This window comes from Seriola dumerili, unplaced genomic scaffold, assembly GCF_002260705.1.
Source record: "Seriola dumerili isolate Sdu_G_001 unplaced genomic scaffold, Sdu_1.0 BDQW01000113.1, whole genome shotgun sequence".
Taxonomy (NCBI): domain Eukaryota; kingdom Metazoa; phylum Chordata; class Actinopteri; order Carangiformes; family Carangidae; genus Seriola; species Seriola dumerili.
The window spans coordinates 1,603,779-1,631,698 of NW_019174368.1; the positions used below are offsets into that span (position 1 = coordinate 1,603,779).

At 42.0% G+C, this 27,920-nt stretch overlaps 4 protein-coding genes across 5 annotated transcripts; 1 reads left to right on the forward strand and 3 right to left on the reverse strand.

Annotated features, from left to right (window-relative positions):
• Nucleotides 1–407: 407 nt before the first annotated feature.
• On the reverse strand, nt 408–5,045 carry LOC111223701 (erythropoietin receptor-like). The gene is made up of 8 exons (XM_022747940.1): nt 4,752–5,045; nt 4,377–4,512; nt 3,945–4,111; nt 3,376–3,527; nt 3,117–3,273; nt 2,844–2,931; nt 2,631–2,718; nt 408–2,388 (listed from the first exon to the last, which is right to left on the reverse strand). Exons 1-8 carry the CDS (start codon nt 4,852–4,854, stop codon nt 1,648–1,650), a joined length of 1,632 nt encoding a protein of 543 aa, XP_022603661.1. The 5' UTR covers nt 4,855–5,045; the 3' UTR covers nt 408–1,647.
• A 2,113-nt stretch (nt 5,046–7,158) lies between these two features.
• Nucleotides 7,159–17,806, reverse strand: LOC111223689 (ras-related protein Rab-3D-like). Its single transcript, XM_022747925.1, has 5 exons — nt 17,546–17,806; nt 14,445–14,681; nt 10,237–10,355; nt 9,446–9,570; nt 7,159–9,323 (listed from the first exon to the last, which is right to left on the reverse strand). Exons 2-5 carry the CDS (start codon nt 14,679–14,681, stop codon nt 9,136–9,138), a joined length of 669 nt encoding a protein of 222 aa, XP_022603646.1. The 5' UTR covers nt 17,546–17,806; the 3' UTR covers nt 7,159–9,135.
• A 3,676-nt stretch (nt 17,807–21,482) lies between these two features.
• On the reverse strand, nt 21,483–24,136 carry LOC111223665 (transmembrane protein 205-like). Its single transcript, XM_022747895.1, has 4 exons — nt 24,039–24,136; nt 22,865–22,980; nt 22,621–22,784; nt 21,483–22,470 (listed from the first exon to the last, which is right to left on the reverse strand). Exons 2-4 carry the CDS (start codon nt 22,962–22,964, stop codon nt 22,168–22,170), a joined length of 567 nt encoding a protein of 188 aa, XP_022603616.1. The 5' UTR covers nt 22,965–22,980; nt 24,039–24,136; the 3' UTR covers nt 21,483–22,167.
• On the forward strand, nt 23,791–27,809 carry LOC111223666 (transcription elongation factor 1 homolog). 2 transcript variants are annotated; one of them, XM_022747897.1, is made up of 6 exons: nt 23,791–23,938; nt 24,255–24,322; nt 25,459–25,646; nt 26,387–26,518; nt 26,627–26,697; nt 27,009–27,809. In XM_022747897.1, exons 4-6 carry the CDS (start codon nt 26,403–26,405, stop codon nt 27,071–27,073), a joined length of 252 nt encoding a protein of 83 aa, XP_022603618.1. In that variant the 5' UTR covers nt 23,791–23,938; nt 24,255–24,322; nt 25,459–25,646; nt 26,387–26,402; the 3' UTR covers nt 27,074–27,809. The 2 variants fall into 2 exon arrangements, with proteins under 2 accessions (XP_022603618.1, XP_022603619.1); XM_022747898.1 differs by having other exon boundaries at nt 25,462–25,646.
• Nucleotides 27,810–27,920: the final 111 nt, after the last annotated feature.

Sequence of the window (27,920 nt, forward strand, 5' to 3'; positions counted from 1 at the left end):
TCACCTGAGAATGAATATTGCCTTAAAACTTTCCTGCACAGCCTACAGTAGTAGTATTTTTATTTTTATTTTTATTTTATTTGATTATGTGTTCGGGTGTTCTTGGATCATTCTCTGAAACAACTGCGATAAAATACAAAAAGCATCATAATATTATTTACAAGTACAGTTAGTTTTTTATCAGGTTTGGAAATTACACTGGCTTAATAGCTGTCGGGTCCAAGTGAAAGCTGTGTGTTTTGTTACTTGAGGGTATAAGGCAATATTCCAATTTTTTATTGTCAACAAAGCCCATGAGAGGAGCAAAACTAGCAATATCTTAATATTATATCTTTTTTCACCTTCCCTTATCTGCCTTCTTACTAAAAATGTAAATCCTCAAAATAAATATATATATATAAATATATACTTAAATTTTTAAAACAGGCTCAGTAATTTTCTAGAATATCTTGGCGCTGTAGTTTTTAGCAAATGTTTGTTTATTTGATTAAATTTGTTGGGGACTATTTTCTGCAGTGGATTAATACACATTTGGTGCTCTAATGAGTATTCACAGCACTACAATACTTTATGTGAGTTTTACTTCAAATAAACCACTGTGGTCAGTGATATGGAGGAACATGTCACAGTGTGATGGTTGACTCACAATGCTAGCAGTGTGACATTTGTGGATGGACTGCCATTAAAATTCATCCATTCACACCCCTCAGAGTAAACTAATACCTTTGGTGATCACTTTAATGTTTCATGTGGTGTCACCAAGTCAAATATTAGTTTGTCCAGTACTTTGGTTTGTGACCTGCAAATCTAATTAGATTCCCCGTCAACCTGTTAGTTAGCATCATTTAGCATGCTAAACTAAAGACAGTGACACTGTCAGCATTTTAGCATGTTGACATTAGCGTTGAGCAAAAAGCACTGCTATGCCAAAGTACTGCCTGACAGAGCTGCTAGAACGGCTTTAAATTCTTAGTCTTAGACTGGACTAATGTGGAGCTCTGTGGCACGTGCTGAAGGATCAGTTTATTGCTGGTTTAAGTCTTTTCATGGGATTTGCTGACAACAAGAAAAACAAAGAATATCACCAGTCTTATCCTTTAAGACACGTCAGAGGGAGAGGGAAAGTGCGTCAGCCCGTGTTGTTCACAGTCCTTTGGTTCTGTACGTCTACTCTGTGTTTTAACCTAATAGCTGTTCTGTCATTTAAGCTTGAAAATAATAGTACACGTTGCTCAAACATGAATAAATCACCATGGAAACGATCAGGGAGTTCACCCCCTCGGCTTGAATTTTGGTGAAGTTATAGAAATATTCCTGATCTGATCTACAGGATAGGATACTAAGAGATCAGCATACCAACCTTTACAATGAATATCAGTATTTGGCATAAACCACAGCTGCCATTTCCATGTAATGGCATTGTCCTGTACAGATCAGGGATGATTTGGCTAAAGTAGAAATGATGTATGTACATCCAGTGGACTTGGAGTCCTGTAGCTTACACTTCACTATGAGTCAGTCAGAGCCCAAAACCTTGATACGCCTTTCTTAACAGTTGATATGAGGCTCTGTAGTTTTGCGTGTATATCCAGGTACCCTCCTCCGAGCTCGCCCCCAGTCTCAGTCCATGTGCGGCTGAGCTCCTTCTCAGCGGTCATCGTGGACAGAGTGCTGCCTCGGCAGGAATGGTCTTCTGTGAGCAGGGAGCTCATTCTTGTACTCGTTGGCGTAGATAACCACTTTCCCAATGTCGTCTACTCTGCTCATGGGGCTGTAATCCATAGAGACCCCAGAGTCTGCCACTGCCATGTAGGTGTACCCCGGGCCTTTGGGCGTCCAGGCGTGGTTCGGGTACTCAAAGCTGGACTGCGATGAAAGACGCCCTGAACCAGAGCTCTGCTGCACAGATCCCAGGTCGGAGTGAGATTCACACAGCACTGTCTTTCTGGAGGCAAAAAGTACTTCGAGGGGTAACGCCTCCTCAAGAGTATCATCCAGGTGCTCGTCCTCGCTGTGGTTGTTGGCGCTCAGGGTGACGTAGGTGTCTTGAGACTCCAGCAGAGAGGACTCTGAGCAGGGCATGGGGCGCTGGTGAAGTGCCCGTAAGCGATCCATCAACCAGTGGTCTTGCGGTGTGGCTCTCCATCCTTCTGTCAGAGGTGAATTGCCCCTTTCCGATGGCTCTCTCCCATCCAGGCCTTTCTTCACATCGTTGTCCTCCTTCCTGTCTGCGGTTAAAGCCCTGGGGACCGTGGGTGGCAGAGGCGGGGAGGGCAGTGAGGGGCAAAGGCTGAGCTCCGAGAGTATTTCCAGAGGAGAGGGGTAGTCCTCTGAGTAGAAGAAAGCCGGAGTCAACCACAAGCCTCCATTGGTCTGCCCTAACCACTCCTGTACAAAAACACAGGAAAAGATCATGACATTTTTCCTGTGACACCACGACCAGCTATTGAATGTTCTAATGTTAGCTTCCTGACAAGTTAAAGTAAGATGGTGCTAAACAGCAGCATGCTAACACGTCATTCTGAGCATGCAGCGTGCTGATGTTAGCACGTAGCTCAAACCACCGCTGCGCTGAAGCACAGCCTCGCAGAGCCACTGGTGTGGCTGTAAAGTCTTAGTCCGGTTCTTACCTGAAAGTCCCCGCCGTAAACGGTGAAAAGACCTTGGAACTTGCCGTCAGGAGTCGGAATAGTCGGCCAAATCTTCTTTGTAAGAAACCTAAAAAAAAAAAAGCATAGATACTGAAAATATAATTCTCAATGTTAAAGGTTCTTACAGAAGCAACCATATATGTTTATGTGGTTAGAAAAGTAGCAATGCACTTGTGTCCCTGTTTGACCAACCTGCGATGGGACAGGAGCATGGTGAGAGACAGCACGACGAGGATGAAAGAGATGATCAGAGTGAGGGAGATGATGAGTGGGTCAAATTCTGGAGGAATAAAATGATCAAAAGAAGAGTCATTGCAAAACACTAGGAACCAATTAAGAAAAGAAATAAAGGGAACCAATTAAGAAAAGAAATAAAAACGTGTAAAAATGTGGGACTACATATTCCCTTTCTTTTTTTTCTTTTTTTTGTGTGTTGGATGTGTGAAGGAGTAAATGAATCCTCACCTGCAGGCAGTGTTTCTATGAACACTGGGTCACTCCAGGCACTCCAATAGCCATTGTAGCTAATCCCATCCAGCTTTACACGGACCTGCACCTTGTACTTTGTACCTGGCTGCAGGCCTGTCAGGATCAACTCTGAACTAGCTCGTACCACCTCGACCTGGAAAACAGTCCTCAACTCATCAGTGAAGTCCATGAGTCCCCCGACCATCAAACCTGCTGCTTGAACCTTCATTCAACTTTTAACGTATCAGCGCCGTACCTGCGCCACATGGCTGTCCGCCGTAGCGTAGCTGACCTCGTACATCATGCTGTCATCCATGTACTTGAGAGGGGGAGGCACCCAGCTGACATTCAGTTGGCCTTGCTTCCCTGTGCTGCTCACCGCCACATTGGCAAGAGGGTCAAGAAGAACTGCCATTCAGAAAGACAGCAGGCAGCTGGTCAGGGAGGATTATTCCTTACCCCATCGGTACCCTTACGTACCCTAATGTCACATACATGTGTAGCTCGAGTGTGTATTGATTACAGCTTTGTTTAAACCTACAACAACCAAATATTTGGGCACTCAGGATCATCAGAAACAAACTTTAAAGACAACCACTGAAGCTGATTCAGGGTCGTGCTTATGTCGACCTTGATGGACGTAAACTAAAACAGTGAGTTGAAAGATAGTACAAAGCAGCTGTTGGGAACTGCAGCTTCAGGTTTTTAATTCTCTATGAGTTTGAAAAAAAACTTTTCTGGGAAATTTAGCGACAAGGAAAATGAGTCTAATCCAACATTCTCACATAAAACTTTCAAATGCGTTTCACAGGTAAAATAACTTACAGACAAGCTCGATGAGGAGGCTGCGATTGTGGATCAGAACTCCCTGCCGATGAACTCGGACGTCCATTTGGACAAACATCTGGGTTTGGTTCAGGTGGCAGAGGAACAGCCTCTTCCCACCTGCTGCACGGAGAACTCTCAGTGGGCATCTGCTGCTGTTTTCTTGACTGCTCAGGACAGAGAGAGACAGAAGCTCAAAAGCAGTACTTTAATTCTCAAATGAGTCCACAAACAGTTCTGACCTGGCACGATGCTGGGTCGTAAAAACAGTTTTTAAGCCTTGAAATAATTCTTCAATGACCCTGTTTTATTTGTAGACTACTGGTTGAAATAGAAAAAGGAAAGAAAGAAAAAGAAACCCTATGTATATTGGCCATATTGGACACAACGTGGCTTGTTGTTATACACTGTCTTACACTGAAAGTGACTTACTGGTAGCTGTATGTGAAGGAGTACTGGTCCACAGAGCCAGCTCTTTCCTCATCTTCCTCCCAGAAGCACGTTAAGTCCTTCCTGCCTTCAGCAAAGCATTTGGGATTTTCTGGCTCTACCTTCAGCATCATAGACACTAAGGGGGGTACAGGTGGGGGGGCAACAGACGTGTGAGAGCACCATGTGAGCTAGAAGATCATGATGGTCAGCCGAAAGCTTTTCTGATGTCTTAGACACGAAATACAGTCACAAACAGACTGGAGCAACGGAAGGTGTATCCAACACATCATTTCTCTATTTTTCTTTTTAACTGTCAGTCAGTTACTCAATATTTCTTCTAGTTCTTTTCTAAAAAAAAAAAAAAAGTTACCCTACCTTTCTTTTCGAAATCTCGCGCGCCCTGGACGATGGAAGCGGTTCGCATGGCGCAGAGAACCATGAAAAGTGCCAACACTCGGCTCAGGTGATCACATGACATCCTTTTGTCTTCTCTGTGAACAGAAAAACGTTGGCCTTCTGTTGTTCACCTGCATCACTGGAGAATAACCTGCCACAAATGCGTCCGCCTCGGCTCTGGCCTGGGGGAGGCTTGTTTTTTGTTTAGATACCATGGATAGCGCAGCGCGGTTACGCGCCTGCTTGTGAGCGATAAGGTGAGTAGAGCTGAGCTGTTTACTTTCTCCCAAAGTCAGTGAGGGAGAGGAGGGGCAAGAGTCTAACAAAACTTTTTACTCTCCTGATGATGGGCGGAAATCACGCGCTCATTGATGTTTACAACTTGTTTGTGCTGGTTGTACTAGTGAACGAGGAAGTGCGCCCACTGGACTTGTGCCGTGCGTAAAAGCGCGCAAACGTTGAGAGAGAGGGAGAGACAGAAAGATAGATAGATAGATAGATAGATAGATAGATAGATAGATAGATAGATAGATGAATAGATAGATAGAATTTAAAAAAAGGAATAATTTTACTCTTTTTATTTTATGGACTTCTGAGCATCTCACAGGAGCTGAAGCTGACCTCCTTCAAGATGCGATTTGGGCTCAGTTCCTGGTTGGCTCCGGGCCAATTTAATCCCTGTATGTGTCCAAGTAGTAGAGTACTCACACACCTAAGAAGCAGTCCAAAACGGTTTCTTATCTACTTTCTGCACCCACATGTTTTCTTCGTTTGACCAGCATTATCAGAGCTGCAGACAACCCTGTTTCTTCACCCACGATAAGTAGCAGAGGGGGGCGTAGCGGCCCATCCCCGTCAGTTTAAATGCAATTTAGCGCTTCTTTACATCACTTCAAAAGAGGAGGAGACAGCCCTACCCTATAGTGAAATGGGAGCTGATGTAAATACAAGCTGTATTTCACTCACATGACAACAATGGCGATGATGATGGTGATGATGATGGTAACAGAACTGAACCAGCTTAGTTAAATTCAGCTCCACAGTCTTTACAGCCAGTTTAGTGAAACACCAAACATCAGATGAGTGAAGTTCTGCAGAGGCCCTGCACAGGGAAGGTAGCTTCTTTCTGGCTGTGGTAACAGGAAGAGAAGGATGAGGAAACCTGCATTGTTGTGGGGGACAATGGCAGAGTGTGGTTTCTCTGGTTCTTCAGATAAAACATGAAAAAAAGCCCAGACCTGATGTTTTGGGGTCAGGAGGTAGGATGCATGGTCATAAATTACACTTAAGATGCTGCCTTCACCATACACACGTACCAGCCATGTTGTACCATAAGTAACTGAAAACAATGACTGGCAATTACTCCCCACCTTTTGTAATGAATATATTCTTTATTTTTCTTATACACATTTCAACATGTTCAATTTATTCTTGTTTATAAGATGCACTTTTTCACAAAGCTTCCATCCAGCACATTCAGAACTTACATTAAAGGGATCAAATGATCTGATCTCACCTCTTTTAAAAAGCTACCTATCAGGAATGCAACACATGGAAACACAGACCATAAACATAAAAAAGAAAGAAAGAAGACACACCAGACTAGCAGCTCTCGATGCTACAAACCTATTTGTACAACAGCATCAGAGCCAGTAGATCAGCCGTACAGCAGATGAGCACAGTAGCGCCAGGTACAACTGAAGCACATTCAGCGTGTAGACGAGCAGCAGCCGCCGCCATAGTGAAACTGTCACAGATACTACACACTCTCTGATGCCTCTGCTTCCATTTAAATAGATTGCACAACCACACAGTGCTTTTACACAAATGGGGTAACACAAATGTAGTGTCATGAGTCGGTGACTATACACAGCCTCCTTATGTTAAACTCACCGTGGTGCAGATGAGGTGATAACACCAGCTATCTGTGAAACTATTCACTGTCCAGCAGCACATGCTGACAGCAGAGATAACTGACCTCAGGCTTACACAATAGCAGGGAGTGGACTGACCACCAGTTGTGACCCCAACCCTCCCTCCCTCTGTGCGGAGCGGCAATGAGCTTTGGCCTGGCAACGTGAGGCTGCTATCGTGGTGTAGAGGTTGTGGTTGATACTAACTGACAGTCAGTAGTCAGCACGTGGAACGGCACCGTTAATGGCAATTCATTGATAAAAATGGCAAAGCAAATGTCCTTTTGTGAGATTTTCAAATTTCAATTTCATCAATCAGGACACAGTTTCCAGCAGGTTCAATACTGAAATGTCAAAAACAGTATAAATGAACAACAAAAGCTGCACAGTTGAACAGGTGGCAAACGTAAAGAGGACAGATTTTACAGTAATGGGATATAAAGTGACACAGGATAACACTGGTGCCGACTAACATTCGGCACCAGCACCTTACGTTTCCTGATGGTGGCAACAGCACAGTTGAGACATAAACCTATCAAGAGATCAGTGTTCTTCCCTTTCTGAGTACACACACACACACACACACACACACGGTGCTGCATTTGCAAAAACAGATATTATGTCAGTGACAATGACAACAATAGAAAGTTAATTCACTACTTTGTAAATACTTATTAAAGTTATTAAGCATAGTATTTTTGCCATGCCAACTGTTTTGCCATGCTGCAGTTAGGGGAACAGTATGTGCGTCTGTATGTGTGTAATGGTGAAAACGTGTGTGTGTGTGTGCGCGTGTGAGTGTGTGTAAGAGAAGAAAGAGTGGCACAAAGTGGGGAGCGAGGACATGCCACGAGGCAGGTCATGTGACAAACACAAGTGTCGCCAGTGTTAAACGACTTCCTCACACGAGCACACGAACACTGAGGAGAGGACAGAGCACAACAACGTTTCCCAGCTACAATCAGGTTAGCGCAGGAGACGAGGAGCAGCACAGCAGCTCACCACTGACATTAAGATTCTAAATACATGATAAGGGTCGTGATCACATCCTGCTGATCCTATTCTTTATCATGCTGATCTTGATCTATCGTCTTTATTTTTCATAATGAGTGATGGATCATGAGAAGTATATTCAGAATCTCACAACAGAGAAATCATCTAGGGGTGAAAAAAATCAACACGAAGACATACTTGTTCTCACACCTGAATTTCATGTGGCCGCGCTGCGCTGACACGTCAATATTTAAAGAATTATTCTTCAACGTTTAATGGAATCAGATTTTATTTTAAAGAGACGGTTCAACATTTTGGGAAAGAGTTAGATACGAAGAGCTATATGTCATGTATGGTAAATATGAAGCGACGGTGAGCAGGCGGTTAGCTTAGCTTAGCACAAAGACTGGAAACAGGGGGAAACAGTTAGCATGGCTCTGTCCAAAGATGATAAAATCCTAACGTTATGTCTCATTTGTTTATCCATACTAAAAAAAAACAACATCTTTGTGCTATGCTAAGCTATCCAGCTGCTGGGTGTAGCTTCATATTTACTGATATTAAACTTCTCGTCTAACACCCAGCGTTTTTCCCAAAATGTAAAACTTGTTCTTTAAGACTTGCCAGGATGACATTAGTAGAGACATGAAGTAGCAGATCATTTCAAGAGGCTGTAAAAAAAGAAAAGAAAAAAGGACTCATGCTCCTCTCCTTAAATCAGTCATGAGCATAAAGCGTCCAAGAAATGTCTTAAAAATAATAAGGCCTTCAGTTGCAGAAACATGATTCATTTCAGTTCAGCTGCGACAATTAAATCCAATAAATGTCTCTTAGCAAAAAACAGAGCTCACAATATCGACTATGGTTTTTCAAGGCCAGCTGCTGTCGTCATTGTAAACTTGAGTTAAGACGAATGTAAAGTGAAACTTTAGCACATGTACTGTGTGAATGTCAAAGTACAGATATTATCACACACTATCTGTGACTCCAACACATTTGGCAACTCTAGCTTCTGGCTATCTGCACAAATATCTGACACAGGAAATCAAAGGAATGAATGTTTTAAATATAGTAAGTTAATGATGCTAAGTGGTCAAGGCGGTTGATGCGGGGAGCGGACAGAGCACGGGGCAGGTGTTGTTGGACTATCAGCTCACCACAGACAGAGGCAGAGTGGGCCTCTATGAGGGAAAAGACAGAAGGCCAGGCATGGGGGGCAGAGAGGGGGTCTAACAGCACCGGTGACGATTATCTCAGCTAGCTGTCCTTTGGTTTGTGCAGCGCGACGTGCGGACAAAGCAGAGCTGGACGAGGCTGGAGTGAAGAGAGAGGAAGAGGTGCGGCACTTTGCTTGGTTGAGGCACAGAGAAGGAGTTGATCTTCATGTAGGAGTATCAGCGTGTGTGTGTGTGTGTGTATGTGTGTGTGTGTGTGTGTGTGGGAAGAAGACAGATGGTTTAGCAAGCACAGCCCCCCTGGCTCTCTGATGGCGAGTCTTTAAGGCCCTGGTTCCTGTGGTTGGATACGAGGTTGATGTCTCCCTCCATGCTCTCATTCATCTTCTCGCAGATGACGTCCACTAGACGCTCAAACACCTGCTTCACGTTGATGTTGTCCTTCGCGCTGGCCTCAAAGAACTGGAAACCTGAGGGCGAGCAAGAGCACACAAGTGGTTTAAGGTGATTTCATTTCATTTAATATCAACTAACAGATGTATACATGTTTTTAAAAAGAAGTACAAAACAACAAATAATACACAGGTGTTACCCAGCTCCTCAGCCAGTCGCTGGCCGTCCTCTGTGGGTACAAGCCTGTCGTCCTCCAGGTCACACTTGTTACCGACAAGGATCACCTGAGCATTGTCCCATGAGTACGTCTTGATCTGCGTCGCCCTGAAGGACAGACACACAGTTGTGTGGTCTACATTATTAAAAGCAGTTAGAATGGATCTGTAAAACAATATATACAATCCAACAAATCACTTTCCTGTATAATCAGCTATTAAATATTACATTTATAAAGTTTCTGTAGTTCCACTGATAGGAAAAAGCCATGGGATTGTGCAGAATGTTTCAGAGTTGGTATGTGAAAATGTCATCTATGTTTAGTTGCACAATGCAAAGATCTGACGACCTTCTACAGGGAAATAGTGTTGAATATCATAAAGCCAATGGAGATATTTTAGGTCCAGATCATTCAAACAAGTGACTTTACAATTGTGGTGAAGTTTGGGTGAAATCTGTAGGAAGTCGGGGAAAGAAGTTAAAAAGTTCTGCAAAAAATGAACAAATGGCAAAACGATATTGAAAGAAATGGACTCGACCTATAAGGAGAGATACGTGAAGGACCAAAGAATCCACTTAGGAGCAGAAGTGCTACACGACTGACCACACGGTGGCGCTATCCAAACTAAAAGGTGGTTAGCTCTTCCTCAGCGCATGGCTCAACTTCATACCCAGTTTCATTTAACTCCTTTTTGAGATAATATTAACGAAAAACACCGATTGGGACAACAGATATAACACCTCGCGGAGTGTGTTTAAACAGGCCCAACTCACCAGTCCTGCACTGCGTTGAAGGAGTCCTGGTTAGTGATGTCATACATGAGCAGGAAGCCCATGGCTCCTCTGTAGTAGGCTGTGGTGATGGTACGGTAGCGCTCTTGTCCTGCTGTATCCTGCATTTACACACACACACACACACACACACACACAGAAAATATATATATATTTTATAATATATTCTTTTTACATTTATCAAAGTCTATAAAACAAAACAAAAAAAAACATTAATTCCCATGTGATCATTCATTATATGATTTGTAACCACAAGGGGGCAATATTGTTCAAACTATGGCCTTTTCCAGTTCAGACTGTACTTAGGTGTGTACAGTCATCTCTCAATCACAGCCTGTTGTGTTCAGGTGTAACAGCTGACTACATTTTTTTTTTCTTTTAAATCAGAATTTATTTTTTTCTAAGCCACTTCACGATCTTTCCACACACTTTCTGACATCTGCAGAAATACAAGTAAGTGCTCTTGTTTGGGAATCACTGATCAAATAAATCACTGGTCATGAGCCAGAAAAGGCAACTATCAATTTTCTCTCAAACATTAATTGAGATAAAACTATTAGTGATGAGAAACTTGTAATGAGGCATTTACAAACTAATCTCAGGTTAGTTTTATGTCTGGTTTAATTTATAGTCTGTAAAGATGTAAAAAGATAGTTATGGACCCTGGGTGCTGTGTAGTGTAAAAGGAGAGGCCAAAATGTGATTGCGCCCACTTGGCTTCATTACCACATCAAAATGCCACTTGCTCCACTCTACACCGTCCACCAGGAGATGGCATTTAGATATGAGCTCCTGCCACAATCGTTTCTCATCAAGCAGGACTTCTGGTTTGTATCAGTCGCCAGGCAGCAAGAAGAAACAGGCAGATAACAGAAATGCAAGAATCGCAGAGTCAGAGAAGGTGTGGCACCCTCCCACCCCCCACCCCCTCCCTCCCTCCTCCTCCTCCTCCATAATGAGTGACCTGTTTATCAGAAGCATCTTCTAATTAAATGGAGGCTGTGTGTGATGTCACAGTCAGCGGCTCAAGATAGTTCAGTGGATGCTCAAAGCAGAAAGATCAAACAGGTAGTCTGAGTCCTTCATTTGCATCACGGACCTGTGTGTGTGTTTGCGTGTTTGTGTGTATGTGTCTGTGTTTGTCTGATGTTTTCCTCACAGTGAAGAGGAGGAGGGGGAGGAGGGGGAGGAGGGGGAGGAGGAGGAGGAATGGGTTGTCCAGGTAACCAGAGGCCATTGAAGGTTATGAATGTTCCATTACAGCCTGGACTGCTCCGGGTGGTCGGCCTGAATGATCCGTCTCACTTTACAAAATGGACAAGACAGAGGGGCAGTGTGCTGCGGAGCTCCTTCCATCAGAGACAGAAGAGATCGAAACTGCCCCCCGCCCCCCCGTATTTTCTTTTATTCTTTCCAAATGCCACAGTCAGAATCTGCTCTCCGTCAGGGTTGCTTTTGTTTAAATAAAGTGTGAAATATTCCAGGTCCATCTTTATCTCATCCATGCAGAGATGATCAAATATTTGGCGGCGTAATGGGACGTCTAACCAAACAGTCTGTCTCCAGGGCGGCTATAATCAACCCCAGCCAGTAAACACAAGCTGCTCCCTCATGTGTATATGTATGGTGATGGACAGGGAGGGGTTTAAATCAGGCCTCTGCATAGTCAGAGACTCTGACGTCACTGGGACCCTGATCTTTAAACATACGTCACCTGTGTTTAATTTAACTGCCAACACAAAGCAGGAGCACACACACACACACACACACTCAGGATATCATCCTCCCCGGGTTACCATACACAACATACGTGTGGCTGCGTTTATGCTAAGTGTGCCAAAGGTGTGTGTGTGTGTGTGTGTTTGATCAGAACATAATTCCATGACACAAAAAGGAGGGAGGTAAACAATATGTGTACATAGTGTGAACACACTGTGCATACGCTTGACTCTATGTATTCACTGTGCAAAGGGCCATGCGGTGTGTTATCAGGCTAGCCCTTTTCCGTGATTCACAAAGGGAAGCTAGCAGCTGGCACGGGATCATCAACAATACTCTTTGTCTGTGGAAGTGGATGAAATCTCTTACAGACGGGAGCTAAGATGAATTTAACAGCCTGAAAATTTCACAAAGTTGATTATTAACACCACATAACGGAGGACAAGCCCGCTGCTCCCACACCCTTTAAATACACGGCTCCAGTAGCACTGCAGTATGTCTTCATTATGTCTCTGTCAGAGGCTGATGGGGAACTTCCTCTGCTTCCTGACCTAAGGAAATACCGGGTCCCTTTGTCCGACAGCACTATCAGTAGTTGAGCCAAGAGCAGGCACAAACAATATGCCCACCGTCTCAAAACCCCTACTGCATCACACACGTCATACAGTCATTACAGTTCATTCTTTCGGCCCTCCTGCTCCACTGTTACAGTGTCACACGAGTCATCTAATAGAGACACATGTTTGGTCAGGTAGGTGAGTGTGTGTTTTGGTGTGGGCTCCTCCGCTGCTGATTCATCTCGGTCACTGTTTGTGTATCATACAGAGGCTCACACACTGTTGGTTCAAATGAATCATCTGTTTGAGCAGCCTCGACAACCAATATCAATAGGATTTGTAGTGCGCTGTGAGGAGTGGGGAGTGGGTGGACAGATATTAAGGCAATACCTTTTAGTACAATGTAAAAGTCCTGCAATGCAAAACCTGAGGTCAGTTTTTATTGAGACTGGCAGAGGTATTGATCCGGCTTGATCTAGGCGTTCCAAGGAAACAGTCAGTCAATCAGAAGAGAGGCTGAGAGACCGACAAATACGTCCTGTTGTTACTAGAGAGAGGCTTTTGCTAGGCAACTTAAAACCACAAATATATCTTCTTATGGATATCAAAACTTAAACAAAAAAGTAACTGAGATAACCCTGTAATTGGTGGAGTTCCACTTTAAATACTGATTATTAAACTGCTAATTAGTATTTACTGTACTTGTATAGTTGCCCTTTTAAATTGTGAATTACAGTAAATAATGCAGTGACGTGCTGCCATGTTGGTCAAAACTTAAAAACTGCCACAGGCAAATTATAATGTAGTTCCACGAATCGTACATTTAAAGCAGCCTTGACGCAGTATTTTTATATGGCTCACATGACTACTTGTATGTGAAAGGAGGCGCTTGTGGTGAATTATCACCTTCAGCTCTGCAGAGCATTTTACTGTCTTTCAGCTCACTGTTTTAGCTTTCCATCCCACAAGTGTCACTGCTTTGGTTCACAGCTGCTGCTCTCATCAGGGCCACTGTGCACTACCTGCTCAGCACCCAACAGCAGACAGACACAGTTAGCAACTAACTGGTAAACACAGTGGAGCATTTAGCCAGATATTTCCCTCAGGAGACCAAACCCAGAGATAAGAAAGAGAGTGATTATTAGAGTCAGTTTCATCAGATAATGAGGATCTGATGTAAGACAGTTTCTCGTTGCCTCTGTGCAAAGAATATTATTATTATTGTTGAGAAATGTCCCCATCAACTCAACTGCAGAAAAGACCTTTTACTAACAGGCAATAAAAGAAACATCAGAAATCAGAAAACTAAATTCTCATCTCTCATCCAGTTCGACGGCTCATCAAGTAAAATAAAACATCGCTGGAAAACAATAACCTCCAACTGGGGTTTGAGGCATCAAATAAAAGACTAGAGACAACTTCACTCCTTTACTTCTTTACACATTTCTGTGAACACTTGGTAGATGCCTGATAAGGGTAAAGAGAAACCATGAGTCGACCGTGAGGAAGTCATCCTTTTTCACTTGCACAATTCGCAGGCTAAACTTGCGCAATGGCCAAAACCACAGTCCCACACAAACTTCATCTTCAAAGGTCTTCTGTCGAGCCTCCTATCAGACATGACGCTGACTGAGAGGGATGTCCTGGTGCCAACAAACATTCCTCGTGGGCTTACTTTCCTATTCTCTACCTCCCTGTTTGTCCTTTATAGCCAAAACAATTAGAGTTCACATAGAGTTGTAGAACAGACTGAGACAGAAGCAAGAAGTAAGAATTAGAAGCCGTGGCTGTAGTTTGGCAGTAAAAAAAAAAAAACCTGTTGTTTATGTTTGCCTTTCACAAAAGGCAGCGTGGTGTCGCAATGTGACACCGCAAATCAAAACCACAACGTATCGCATGTTTAATCTCACTCACCCAGATCTGCAACTTAATCCTCTTGTCGTTGCGGAAGACGGTCTTGACCTTGAAGTCGATGCCCACGGTGCTGACGAAGGCGGAGGTGAAGGAGTCGTCCGCGTAACGGAACAGGAAGGAGGTTTTCCCCACGCTGCTGTTGCCGATGATCAGCAGTTTGAACATGTAGTCGAAGTTCTGGTCGGCCGCATCCTTCTGAGAGGGCTGCTGCTGGAGCCGCGAGTCAGTTGATGCCATCTGGAGAGGGAGAAGAAGAAGAAGAAGAAGAAGAAGAAATGAAGATAATTAAGATAACATGAGGGTGTTTAGTGGATAACGCTTTACCAAAGCAGTCAGTCTCTGAACATGACAAACACTTATTTTTATTTCTTGTTTGATCTGATTGGTGGTTGTATAAAGTGTTAGACAAAGACGAAGGAGTTTTGTGAACCTTCCCTCTATGATGGTGTTGAAAACAATGGCGAAGCTAGTAAGTTAGACCTTGAGCTGAGATTTTTTTTGTCACAAGTTCTGAGGCCAAACGATCCAATATTAAGTCTTAAAACTCAAAGATAGATCTTTTTCCCAGTAAACACACATCTGCGCTAAATGTTAGTGGTTACTTGTCGCGGGTGGTTCCGCTTTGGGCTGCATGAGGTGTAAAATGCCTATTATGTGGAAATGGAGTTTATTACAACGTACATAAAAAAAGGTTATTTTGAGTGAAAAGGTAATACAGGTGATAGCTGGCTACATTAGCAGCCTTGAATTACGACAGTCCCGTGGAACTGTGACATTAGCACTGCAAATTAGAATATTACATGAGTTGCAAAGTGATTTATCTACAACAGAATCAGAGCTTGGCTAGACTGTAGTGAAATCCATCTGTGATGAGAAGAGTCCTGTTACAACTCTATTAATCGAAATGAAAAGGCTAACGCTGAGATAAAGTTCAGAGTAGCTAGCATTTGTGCTTTTAAATTATGGGAAGCTATGCCATCTGCTTCATTATAACCATTCACAGTCAGTGTAATCTCTCATGGGGGGGGACAGGTATGAGATTACCTGCCATTAAGCCTTTTAGTGTCAGTCATCCAAACTGTGGGAGGAGGGAGAGCAGACGCACAGCTCTGGGTATGAAAAGGAGAGCAGAGAGCTATCCCTCTAAATGCACACACACACACACACACACACACACACACAACAAATACACAGCTGATCAATCAGCAATCAGCGCAGCTCAGCTCAGCCCTGTCTCTCTCTCTCTCTCTCTCTCTCTCTCTCTGGAGAGACTCATCTCCGTGGAGACGGGACTAGGACTCAGCTGCCAGCAAGAACCATTAGTGGTCAAAGCAGTCAGTTCACTCAGCTTTTAACTGGCCAGATGGAGGTCTCCAGAGCAGGATAGAGATATCTATCACACTACAACCAGAGAGGAGGAGAGGAGAGGAGGATCATTATTGAGAAATTAGAGAAGCCTGGCTAAATCATTTATTGTTTATACATGTTTATTCTCAAAATAGTGCTGGTGTGTGAGAGTCCAGCTCCTCATTTGTACACTGATAGCTTGTTTTTGTGTGTCTACTTAATAAAAACTATTTAAAAGAACTATTGTTACAGGACTTCATGAATAAGGACACAAAAATATATTGCTGCTGTCTGACGAAAACATTCAAACTCTGACACTTATTGAAAACCTTTAAAGCTGGATCGGGTGATGAAACCTTTACAAGTAACAACTTCAAACTTGTCTTCCCTGGATTTTTCTGTAACACATATTAACTCGCAGTCCACTATAGCATGAAGCAGCCTGTGCAGTCTTGTGTGATGGTTGATGTTGTAATGAAACTGCAGTTTTCTGACGGTGGGAAAATGACACAACACCCTTTCGCAGCTTTACATCACTGCTGAGTCTGAAACCTAGGTGCATTCCCTATAATCACAATCCCCTTTTCACAGAAAATTGTTCTCTGGGTGTTACGTAAAGACCCGCGTTTAAGCTGTAACTCTCAAGTCTTTCTAATCTCTCAAAACATTGGCTGTGAAATCCAAAATCACATGATGCCTGCGCTGCGTTAGGGTCTCCAAGGTACATCTCCGTGTACTTATAGATCCCATACCACACTAAAACTATATTAATTTTTTTTTTCTTTTTGCTCCAACTTTCTCATCAGCTCAGCTTTAAGCCTGAGATAAACCCAGTCACATGTCCTCCAAGTTTACTGTGCAGCTCAGGATTGTCTGCAGGCAAAGTGGGCTCATACAGTCAGCAGACATTTTTTAAATTGTATTATCTTCCCCTTTTTTTTTCAATTAATGTGACATATAAGTGACTAGATGTACAAAGTATTTTCTTGTTACTGTGCTGTGTTGCTTAATTCTGCGGTGTCAACTTCCCTCTGTGTATGTAAACTCCTTAAGACACACAGGATATATTCACAGCAACACAACTGACTGCACTTATAAAACTACTGGTAACACTGTAGAACAACAGCATCAAATTCAAACATCTCAATCTAACAAACCAAGCAGTCAGGTCAGATCACACCGAGCATCTGTGATGACTCTGATAAGGAGCCCCACATCAGCACCTGCTATGATATCAGGGCAGGACAGAGAGGACAGCCGTCCACTGAGTCTGCAGCATGGATGAGAGTGGGAGCTGCTTTATGGCACACTGGAGCTGCATTATCTCCACTAAAACAAATACAGGCTATTGTCGTGAATAGGGCCTGATGATGGTGCATCCAGGTCCCCCAGCTGGCACTGTTTGCTGAGCCAGGAGCCAGCAGGGCTGCCTGACCCACAGGAAATGAGCACCATTGATTAGTTGGCAGCTGTCACATCTGTTCTCTCATCAAGGGAAAGACAGAGACTCAAACACTGATAACCGATTAACTCAAGTTTAATTTCGATATTGGAAAATGGCTGATATTCTAAGACAAATACACTTGTTTTAACTGTGGTAAAAACCCAAACATTAGCCACCACACCGTTGAGGTAAACCTGTTAATGAAAAGGAAACATGTAACTCCACTCGGGGTGAAAGTGTCCATTACCATTAAGGAAATGTGAGGCAGGAAAAAAGAAAAACCGCTGGACTGAAACTTAGACCGACTTACCTTCTTGCGGAAGAAAGCAGACGTCCCACTCGGTTCCCTTTCGACTCTGATATCTCCCGTCCGACACTGAGATGCGTGTGGAACTGTGCTAACAAAGTGCACCTGAAGTATCCCTTCCTGCTCCAGCGACAGCAGCAGCAGCAGCCGGCGACCTCTCCTTCCTCAACAGGCTACTTTTTTTTTTTCCGTGTCGGCGGTCGCGGACTTGAGCAGCTCCCGGATCTAGCTTGTGTATGCGTGTATGCGTGTGTGTGTGTGTGTGTGTGTGTGTACTGAGCTGTCGGTGTGGCTGGAGCTCCTTCTGTGACGGAGTTAATGCGGGCACTGAGTCAGCCGCTGAAAACCTGTGGCGCTGTGTCAGTCTACACAGCTCGAGGAGACAGGGCCGTGCAGGGCGCGTGTGCACGTGAGCGCGCGGGGACCACATCAACCTCATACACCCTAAGGAAACCACTACTGGGACCATAAGTGTGTCCAGGCTATTACGCATGTCATTATTGTCATATTTATTTATTTATTTATTTTTCTTACAATATTCATATATTATCTCTACAGGGTTTTCAGTGATAAAAGTAAAAGTGTAGAAATTGACAACGAGACAAATAAATAATTAATAAAATTACAGTTAGAATAAATAAAATCATTGAGGTCAACTTTAAGTTTTGGTAAAGCATATTCAAAGTGTGTGGGGCACAGTAACAGTAGAAAGCAGATCTTCCTAACTCTGTAGCAAATAGCTTTATAAATAAATAAGAATAAATGCTGGTCCCTCCTCTGATAGAGCAGTGATACCAGGTTTTTGGTACAGTAGGCAATGGTGAGTCCCACAACTATCTCCAGTGATGAATCTTAATGCAGGGTGATATACTGCATCTGATGGTTTGAGTGTGGAACTGGCTGCCGGCCCATACATAACATCCCTGTAATCCAGTACAGAGAGGAAAACTGCTTCAACAATTCCTTTTCTCATAAACAAAGAAAAACTAGATTTATTTCTGCAAAAGAAAACCCAATATCAACCTCAGTCTGGATAACAGCATTTCAATGTGGATAAGTTTTTCATCAACCCAAATGTTTAGACATTAAAAGTATTGCGCTCTCTTTAGTAGAACAAATTTCTAAAACCACCAGTCAATATTTCTTGCATTTGAAAACAACATCTATTTTGTCTTTGCACAGTGTAGAACCAGTTTTCAAGTTATGAAAGTGTCTTTGAAGGAGGTTAAATGATAGCTGTAGAAGGACCACGTCATCTGTATATCTCAATGAAAGTTACAATTGTTTAATGAAGAAATTATATTGTTTATGTAAACAGAGAATAGGGTTGGTCCAAGCACAGAATCCTGGGGAACTCCTTTATTAATGGGGAGAAAAGAGGACTGAATATTACTTATTTTGATAAACTGGGGCCTGTCTGAAAGATAATTCTGACACCACAAGCATCTAGCATTGTCAAAACCCAAAGAAGAAAGTTGTTGTAAGAGCAGAGTATGGTGTCCTACAATATCCCTATCATATCTGTATGTTAAATATGCCACCAGTGGTCGGTTAGCTTAGCTTCGAAGAAACGGGAAAACAGCTAACCTATGTGTCAGTTTCACTTATTTCTCAGCCAGGTGTATAGTAAAGTATAGTAAGGTGTCTAGTAAATTCCAGGAGTCTCTATTGGACTCAATTTATAGACACACTGTTAAGCAGAAAGCTAAAGCCGCACATTCCTTTAATTTTAGGGGCCAAATCCCTCACAAGGACCTCAATGAGTTCGCTGGTAGCAAGACACAGGCAGGTGGAGCGCACAAGGCAAAGTTCAAGTAAATAAAGTGTGACTTGGAAGGGTTGGAAAAATTTCTCTGCAGAAATCCATCAGATATTCACTGTCGCTAAATTAAATTTGAGCGTTATCATTTTTGTAAGAATCAATATAGTTCAGACACAGATCTGTATCACTGTGAACCAAAATAGCAACAACAGTGGACTTCCACAGTAAAGAGCATTGACAGCTCAGTGGATCTGCCCCACTCACTGCCAAGCTCAGGAAATGTCAGCGGCTCCTGGTGGCCTCACCTTTTTTCCGTGTGTTTCTACCCTCACAGTGACGACAAGACTGCAGGAATTGACTGCGCCTGCCCAAGAAATAGTCCGTAAAACCACACAGTAGCAGTAGCCAGTAGTCAGTATCCTTATATTTACTGTACAGACATGAGTGTAGTATCAGTCTTCTCCTTTCACTATTGATAAGTTAGCGTATAAGTCTATTATATGACAATAAGTCAGCTGGAACACACACACAAAACACTATCAATTAAACCACAAAACTTCAACCACAATTAAACTACAAAACCTCTATTGGGACTTTAAAGTACATTTGACAAAATTCAGTATTTTTCTCTCCTATGATGTTATGTTCAAAGACCTCTGAATTTCTGAGAGGGAGTGGGACTCACACTGAGTTTATGGAAGCCTTCAGTGCTCCCTCTTGGTATCATCATGAGTTTTGATGGTTTTGTTTTTCTGGTAAGCATAACAGACGTTCATAATCATTAACTAAAGCAGAGGTGTGTGTGTGTGTGTGTGTGTGTGTGGGGGGGGGGGGGGGGGGGTTAATGTTTGTATCAAACTGTGCAGCCCTATCCTTTGATAAATTGTGCGTTCTATTAGGATCTCAGTGTTTTTATGCTGCATAGGTGCATATCCATCACCGAGATCAGACAGTTGCAAATTAGGTCTACATTTCCACATTAAAGATGATTGAATAAAGCCTTGCACAGACTCATAAATAATTGAACACACTGTATTACTGCTGGGCTGCTCTGCAGTATCACTACAGGTCCAAATAATGGACTCGCAGCCGCCGACATTTACAGTGTGTTTGCTGCAGTGACTTTCTTTCTGTTACACACATATATTCATTTCCTTGTGCGGGGTCAGGAATGAGGGAGGATGGTGGAACTTGTCTGCTGTTTCCTTTTGTTTCCCTACTTCCTCATGTTTTAGTCTGAGCAGCCAGAGGTGAGGAAATTTTAAACAGCATAGATTTTCTTCACGGTCTTCATGTCCGTGTTTGACTGATCTGAATAAACTCCTCATTCCTACATGCAGATTGTTTTTGGAGGGTTTTACTGAGTTATTCTCACCAACTGTCCTGTCACCTCTCAAACTGTATCAGGGATATGAACCGTTCACTTGGAATCTCTCTCTCCCTTGCCATGAAGAGATGAGTGGATAAACTCGCTCTCTGGTTAAACAAGGTTTGTTTCCTGATGCCACTGCAACGGGCGACCTGACAGGACAGCAAAAGACATTCCTCAAATGATTCAGAATGTGTGGTCGGCCTTTTTCCTCAAGTCACTCAGTCATCCACTTGAACTAACTTCCTTGTACATTCTCAGTGAATGTACAAGGAACTCAACTGAAAACGAGGCACGTTAACACAATGTCAGCAAGCCGAAAGAAAGTGTGTTTGGAGGTTAAGTATGTATGTTGATACCATGCTGTATTTGTATAAGCTAGAAAGCAAGAAAATTAAAAACCTGATCACAGCTGAGGGAGGGAAACATCTTAAAAAAGGGCCAGCATGAATTGCATTGGGAAAACCTCATCCCTTTACTTTTAGTCCCTGCATCTTATATTGAAATGATTCCATTATGATCCATTAGTGCCGACGTAGTAGCTGTAATATGGACAGTGCCTCTCTCATCCTGTAGCTGGCCAGAAAACACTGTTCTCTGCATTCAAGGCTGCTCCTCTCAAAATCCAACATGCGTCACCGGTAATTGAATTAAAAAACTGTTTATTCCAAATCCAGGCGCTGTCTGTTGGGTCTGCGTTCACTCATCAGTGTGTTTCTTTCCCTAACCAATCCAATAAAACAAGTGTTTGTTTTTAGGGCATAAAGATCATGAGACGGCAAAACAGAAAGACACGTAGCACCAGATCAACAGAGATATCAGTGGACGCACTCGTAAGAATCAAACAGCACGCTGTTAAATCTCACAATCAGTGTTAATTCACCATTGTTGAAGTTAAAACACATTTCCATCACAATATCTGGAACACAACATTTAACAACCATACAAACAAATGTAACGCTGTGTGTTATGCCGGGCTCAGCAATGGAGATACAAACTTTCCTTGAAAACACCAGTGTCTTAACATCGCCCCCTGCTGGGGATGCACACAGCACCCGAGGTGTGCTCATTCACTTTTCCCTGTGTTTTTAAAGGAAATGCAGTTGTTAACAGGGGGTGACATCATCCGTAATAAAGTCAAATATTAAAAGAAGGTATATAAAAATGCAAAAATACATCTTATTTTGTGACATAGCATTAATTAGTTACTGATTGACAGGATGAAAAGTGCTTAACTGGCAGATTCAAGTGAACAACAGTAGTGAGCTCGGTGGCAAAGGCCTCCTCACTCATAAGGACACTTGGGACAGCTCCAGCTCCACCAGTGGCTCCGACAGCGATGCAAAATTCTGTCTAATTAAGTTTAACTCAAGTCCGTACTGTCCTTCCAGATTCATCAAACATCATTTCTACCTTATCATATGAAATACTGTGATGACTGCAGAAAAAGACTGAGACATTTTTCATAAATTGAAGCCTGAATCCTGCTCCTCTCTAAATGGTGGATAAATTCAAGGCTGTGTAGATCAGATTCACTGTGGTGCAGATGAAGCCTATCAGGTTGCAGAGGTTGGACAAGCCGTGGTAGCGGCCAAAGGTTCTCTTGTATGCTCTGTACTTGGGGTCCTGCTCTTTGAGCTTGGCGTACGCCTCTTTCTGGCTGCCCAGGCCTATCTGGTTCCCCAGGCCGTGCTCCTTCTCCACCTCCCTCATCTCGAACATGACCTCTGTGGCCGCCGGGCCGAACCACTGGGCGTTCAGACCTGCCATGATCAGCGCCACAAAGTACAGAACCATCTGCAAGATAAAAATAAAAAAAAATTACTTTACTGGAAAGAAACATTATGATGATTTACTTTTAAATATTCTGATTTAAATATATACATGTCTGTCTAAGACATATGTGTATTTTTGTTAGTGTGCGTATGTGCAAGTGTGATGTTCAACCTGCACACTTTCATGCCAGTCCAGCAGCTCTCTGGGGTGGTACACAGCGTACACAGCCAGGCTGACAAAGTTGCTACCCAGCAGACAGTAGAAGTATACAGGGAAGAGTTTACTCTGCACCAGGCCAAAGGTGTGCAACGTTACCTGCCACACCAGCGCAAAGCCTGCAGGCACAAACACCGAGGTCAGAAATCAAATACAGTGTTGTAACAGGAATACGTTCGGTATGTTGTGTCCACCGTACCTGCGATGAAGGAGACCCACACCTGCATGCCCCAGGAGAAAGAGAGCACCAGGAGGTGTAGCACTTTGATCAAGTCTGTCGGCTCCCCCTCTGTTGCCATGGTGTCACTGTGCAAACTACACACAGACATCCAGTATATACACAGTTTGCCTACATTGACCCTTGTGTTCTGCTGACACTGGCTTCGCTTCCTTAATAGTTTGGTATTCCACAGACCTGACTGCTGGATGTGTTAAACTACCACCTGCAAATCTTTCCTTTAAAAATTTATTTATTTATTTTTCTTCTGGTCATGTTAAAACCCAATATGTAGAAACTACAATCATTTGCTTTGCCAAAAAAAAATGGGTTTGCACATTTGATAAAGGTGACAAAATATGGAAATTAGTATTTTTGATGAAGCTCATTGTGAACAAATGGATGTTAATTTTATTTGCGAAAACGTAATTTATAGATGTTCAGAGATGTTATTTATGTTTGGGGTTCATTTGACCCCACAGAGGTTAGTGAATTAACTGTTATAAAACTCCAGTAACAGACACACAGATAGCCTTATTTGGGATAGGGCGGGGGCAGAGTTGTGTAAACAATGTCAGGCCTAATCACAGGTACAGAGCATATGATCATTGTAATCCATGTCTTACATCAGGGTTGTGTAATTTTCTGTAGCATGTCGACAGTTCTAAAACCATGTTTTAAAGCAATTCTCATAAAAAGTTTTTGTTTTTTGTTGCTGTCACAGAGAGTCTCGGGTGTCCACAGGATCCAAACAGAGCATCAGGGTTACAAACAGGGCCTCAGAGATAAAGGTCCTGTGTATCATTTGAGCCTGCTGCTCCACATGTGCAGCAGACCTGATAAAGTCCCCAGAATGAGATAAGAGTGCAGAGGCCGAGCAGAGAAAATGCATTACACTCATTTCATATCAGACAATTATAACCCGTATAAGCGTCTTCGAGGTAACAACTTATCAAAACGGCGTGATAAAGGTGAATACACGGGAGAGAAGCGGTGGACCGGCTCTCTGTCTATAACAGTTTGACAAGCTAACCAGCTTTAGCCTCTAAGCTAAGGGTGAGTTACACAAGACTTTTCCTGGGCTCGGCAGCGTCGCTGACTTCATTACATTTTAACTACATTCAGTCACTGGAGGGTTAGAAAAGGTCGCACTTACCTCGGGTTCCTTTCCCTGTGAGTTATTAGCAAAGCCAAAAACACAAATGAATAACGTTGGTGTGATCCAAGGTTCAGCTGAGCCACTTCCTCTATCTCCACTAGCCCCGCCCCCTGTGGCACAGGCGGACCAATGATATTCTTTGAAAATGAATATCTTATAATATTTAATGTATGCATCCATTCATTGATTTTTATTCGGTGTTTTCTGTCACAGTTCCTCCCTTGGTTTTACCCCCCCCCCCAAATCTTGTTGTCGCCGAAGCAGCAGCTTGCCAGTTTAAGGTAAGATGCCGTTTTTTCTTACTTTGTTATGTACAAAATTCTTAAGCTTTAATATTTTTGTCCAATAAATTTCTTATTCCACAGAGCAGAGAACAAGCAACCACTGCTGCTGACCCACTGCTTCTGACCACTGTGGCTGTGCAGTGCTAACTTTACCTACCTGTAAAGTTATTGTTTTTATCATGTGTTTTTACTGGCTGGTCAGAGGTTAAACTAAAGAGTCACTCTATGGTGAAAATCTGCTTATATCTTCATAAGTAACTCCATCTTCCTCTTAGAAATTAAATGTTTTACATAGTTACATAAGCTGTGTAGCTTAATGCTTCAAACGTTATAATATAAATATTATAAATTAGATTTTGATGTTGTGTGGGCAGGTGATAAGAAGTGTCTGTACAGAGCTGGTTATTTGAAAGTTTATCAATACATCAAATCTTAAGAGGTTATGCGTTTTGCATGTATCTTACTCTGCAAAGTAACCGGTGACCACAGCCATCAGATAAACACTGTAGTAAAATTCTCTTTGATGATTTACTTTCAGAAAACTAAACTTTGTTATAAGAACATGCGCAGTGAGAATGTGTGAAAAAATACACAGAAATGCTGAAGCACACTGCCCTCAAATCCCTCAAAAACTTAATTTACAAAAACCTTTTTTCCCCTGCACTGTATGGTAGTATCATGTAAGCTATTGTCATCTGTACCTGCAAAATTCAATTATTCATGTAAGTTCTATAATGCTTGCACTTTGTGAAATTAAAACCACACACAACATATTAATTATGGTTGCACTAAAACAAAAACAAAAAAAAATAATCAAGTGAAAATATTCTAGAGGTGTTAAGAGGAATACATTTACACATTTCCCCCACCGTTTAACTCCAGTGGATATTAAATTTTGCCTGAACCTTTTATTACCTGATTATTTTCTTGAGTTAATTGCCCTTCAACATGTTTTTGCTATTGATGGACCTTCAAGGTAATTATTTTTCAATTTCTGGGGAGAAAAAAAAATCAGTTTATCTTAATTAATTACAGCTACCAGTTTAGCCTAATTGGTTTTATTTATCTATTAAATGCAACATTTATCTATCTAACATTTCTTTCTCAACTGTCTGTTTGTACCATCACTCGAGGAGGAGGGACTTAATTTACAAGACGAGCTCTACTACTGGATACACAAAGCTGCCAGTCTCCACTTTTCAACCAATCAAACCCCGGACAAATTTTCAAGTAACCAATCAGAAGCGGTCCTCCAGAGACGCTGCATCCGGAGCTAGTTGAATACACAAAGCATCCTCCTACGCTGCAAGACATCACCTCGGTAAGACAACAGACACATCATTAAGCAAATGCTTGACGCGGCAACCCGAGACAGATGAAACACACGCGCGTTAGCTTCGCCTTTTGCCTTGAAAATCGTCTTTAAAAGTATTTTTTTAATGTCACACAGTCTTTACCCACATGCTAGCAGCTGTTAGCTCGCTAGCGTGTAACGGTGTCTTTTTTGGCGCTTCAGTGCATCGTTAATCTGTTTGGAAGAAATTACAGCTTCGGGCAGCCACTGAGTGTGACTGTGGTTAAGTGTAGTTCAGATTTGCTGTTTATATAGTGGTAACGTTAATTAGTATTCACAAGAAAAAGGTGTAACGTAAGGTTGACACGGGAGTCGCGTTAGTTTTTCGTCCAGTGATTGTACCTGCCTGAGAACCAGGTGCGGACCGAATAAAAACAAGCTATGACAGATAAAACTGCGATTTGATTATTTGTTTTTTTGTATACAAGAGTCATTTAAATAGGTGGAAGCTGAAAACAATCTATAATGTCTAGTAAAGGTAAAGTTTATGAATGGAAAGCCATGAAAAGTGACTTAACCTAATGGGCAAATTTGCATTAATTCATAGTACATACACACAGGAACATCCACTAGACTTGACTTCTCTGTGAAAGAGTGTAAAGGGAAATCCAGAGTGAATGAAGTGTATGGTAATAACCATGGCTGATGGGGAAAAAGAAGAAAAAAAGTAATCATTCAACTGTTTTTGTTTGTTTTTTTTTCTGCAGGCATACAAGATTACAAATGGGGCGCAGAAAGTCAAAGAGAAAGCCACCTCCCAAGAAAAAAATGACAGGTAACCTGGACACCCAGTTCACGTGCCCGTTCTGTAACCATGAGAAATCCTGCGATGTGAAAATGTAAGTTCAGCCTGATGTAACATCACATTGCTTTAATAAAAATTAAAAAAAATAAAAAAACAAACAGAGAAATGCCTCATTATCAACAAACTACTTACTCTTTTCCAGGGAACGAACACGCAACACGGGAATTATATCATGCAGTGTTTGTTTGGAGGAGTTTCAGACTCCAATAACCTGTATCCTTTTTTTTTTTTACCAACAAAGGACAGCAACATGGCTGACTGGCTGATTATAATTACTTTCACCTGTTAAGATTTGTTTTTTTGGTCCTGTTTGCTTTATTTTAGGTTGAAGGAAAATCTTGTGAAATTAAGTAATGCAGAAAGTCAAGAGCCAAGGAACAATGATTTTGTTTTTGGTTTGAATCCAGGAATTTTGAAATGTCTGTCTTAATATTGCAATAGATGAATTTAGAGGATTGTTTTTTTGTGTGTGTGTGTGTCACTTGCCTGCACATGTGGAATATCCCTTAACCCTTCCTCTACAGATCTGTCCGAGCCAGTGGATGTTTACAGCGACTGGATTGATGCCTGTGAAGCAGCCAATCAGTAGTCCCGTTTTGCTGTGACTCACCTTTTCTCTAACCTCACTCACGTAACACCTCTTTGATTGGTCTGGTGAATCACTTCCTGTTTAGCACCATGTAGCAGACATTATGTTTTTCTGTTTTAAAGTGTATGACATCCTTAGTTTTCATTTTTGCTACAGTGTGGCTTGCTGAGCATGACGCATCTGTCTGGCTGGGCCAGAGTGTCATCATGTTGTTTTGACAGTAACCTCTCTACATCACAGTTCTCGATGTAAAGGTTTTCATATTTAATTTCAGTGATTCGCTTATGGAAAGTGATTCTTTATTTTATATTGGATCAAGATTTCGTCTTTTTCTGGACCAAACTGTCGTAAGTTTAAAATGTAATCTGACAGATATTTCTACAAATATAAAACATTCAATGTCCTTCATTTTTTGTGAATTTATAGATGAAAAAAATATTCTCTACTATTTGGGTTGAATACAGATTATAATGAGACATACAAGTGTTACTTTTGTGTTAGTAGTAGTGTTTTAGTTTTCAACCCTGTCACTAATGCACTGAAACATTAAGTTTTTCTTTTGTTTGTTTGTTTTTTGAACTGCCAAATCCTTAATTGTTTTGGACCAGTATATATATTTGTACTGCTTGATTTTATTATGTTCCTTTTTAAATCACAATCATGTTATTTCTGTTACACTACTTTTGTGGATTTCACGTTTACTGTGTAATTTGATGTAATGACAGTAAAGAGAAAATTACACCAGAACCATATTTTTGAAGTGTTTTTATTGCACAAATGTCATGTTTAGTGAAAGGCATATAGAAAAAAAAAAAAAAAAAAAAAAAAAAAAAAAAAATCAAGAGGT

Excerpts from the sequence above, each read along its gene's own strand:
- LOC111223701 (XM_022747940.1), bottom strand. The coding sequence starts at position 4,854 with ATGTCATGTGATCACCTGAGCCGAGTGTTGGCACTTTTCATGGTTCTC. Across the intron at positions 2,719-2,843 it reads ATGCTCCTGTCCCATCGCAG|GTTTCTTACAAAGAAGATTT; the intron begins GTTGGTCAAACA and ends TTTTTTTTTTAG. Across the intron at positions 2,389-2,630 it reads TTTACGGCGGGGACTTTCAG|GAGTGGTTAGGGCAGACCAA; the intron begins GTAAGAACCGGA and ends GTTTTTGTACAG.
- LOC111223689 (XM_022747925.1), bottom strand. The coding sequence starts at position 14,681 with ATGGCATCAACTGACTCGCGGCTCCAGCAGCAGCCCTCTCAGAAGGAT. Across the intron at positions 10,356-14,444 it reads GGATTAAGTTGCAGATCTGG|GATACAGCAGGACAAGAGCG; the intron begins GTGAGTGAGATT and ends GTGTAAATGCAG. Across the intron at positions 9,324-9,445 it reads GCGACTGGCTGAGGAGCTGG|GTTTCCAGTTCTTTGAGGCC; the intron begins GTAACACCTGTG and ends GCTCGCCCTCAG.
- LOC111223665 (XM_022747895.1), bottom strand. The coding sequence starts at position 22,964 with ATGGCAACAGAGGGGGAGCCGACAGACTTGATCAAAGTGCTACACCTC. Across the intron at positions 22,785-22,864 it reads GTGGGTCTCCTTCATCGCAG|GCTTTGCGCTGGTGTGGCAG; the intron begins GTACGGTGGACA and ends TTGTGCCTGCAG. Across the intron at positions 22,471-22,620 it reads ACTGGCATGAAAGTGTGCAG|ATGGTTCTGTACTTTGTGGC; the intron begins GTTGAACATCAC and ends TTTATCTTGCAG.
- LOC111223666 (XM_022747897.1), top strand. The coding sequence starts at position 26,403 with ATGGGGCGCAGAAAGTCAAAGAGAAAGCCACCTCCCAAGAAAAAAATG. Across the intron at positions 26,519-26,626 it reads AAATCCTGCGATGTGAAAAT|GGAACGAACACGCAACACGG; the intron begins GTAAGTTCAGCC and ends ACTCTTTTCCAG. Across the intron at positions 26,698-27,008 it reads GTTTCAGACTCCAATAACCT|ATCTGTCCGAGCCAGTGGAT; the intron begins GTATCCTTTTTT and ends CTTCCTCTACAG.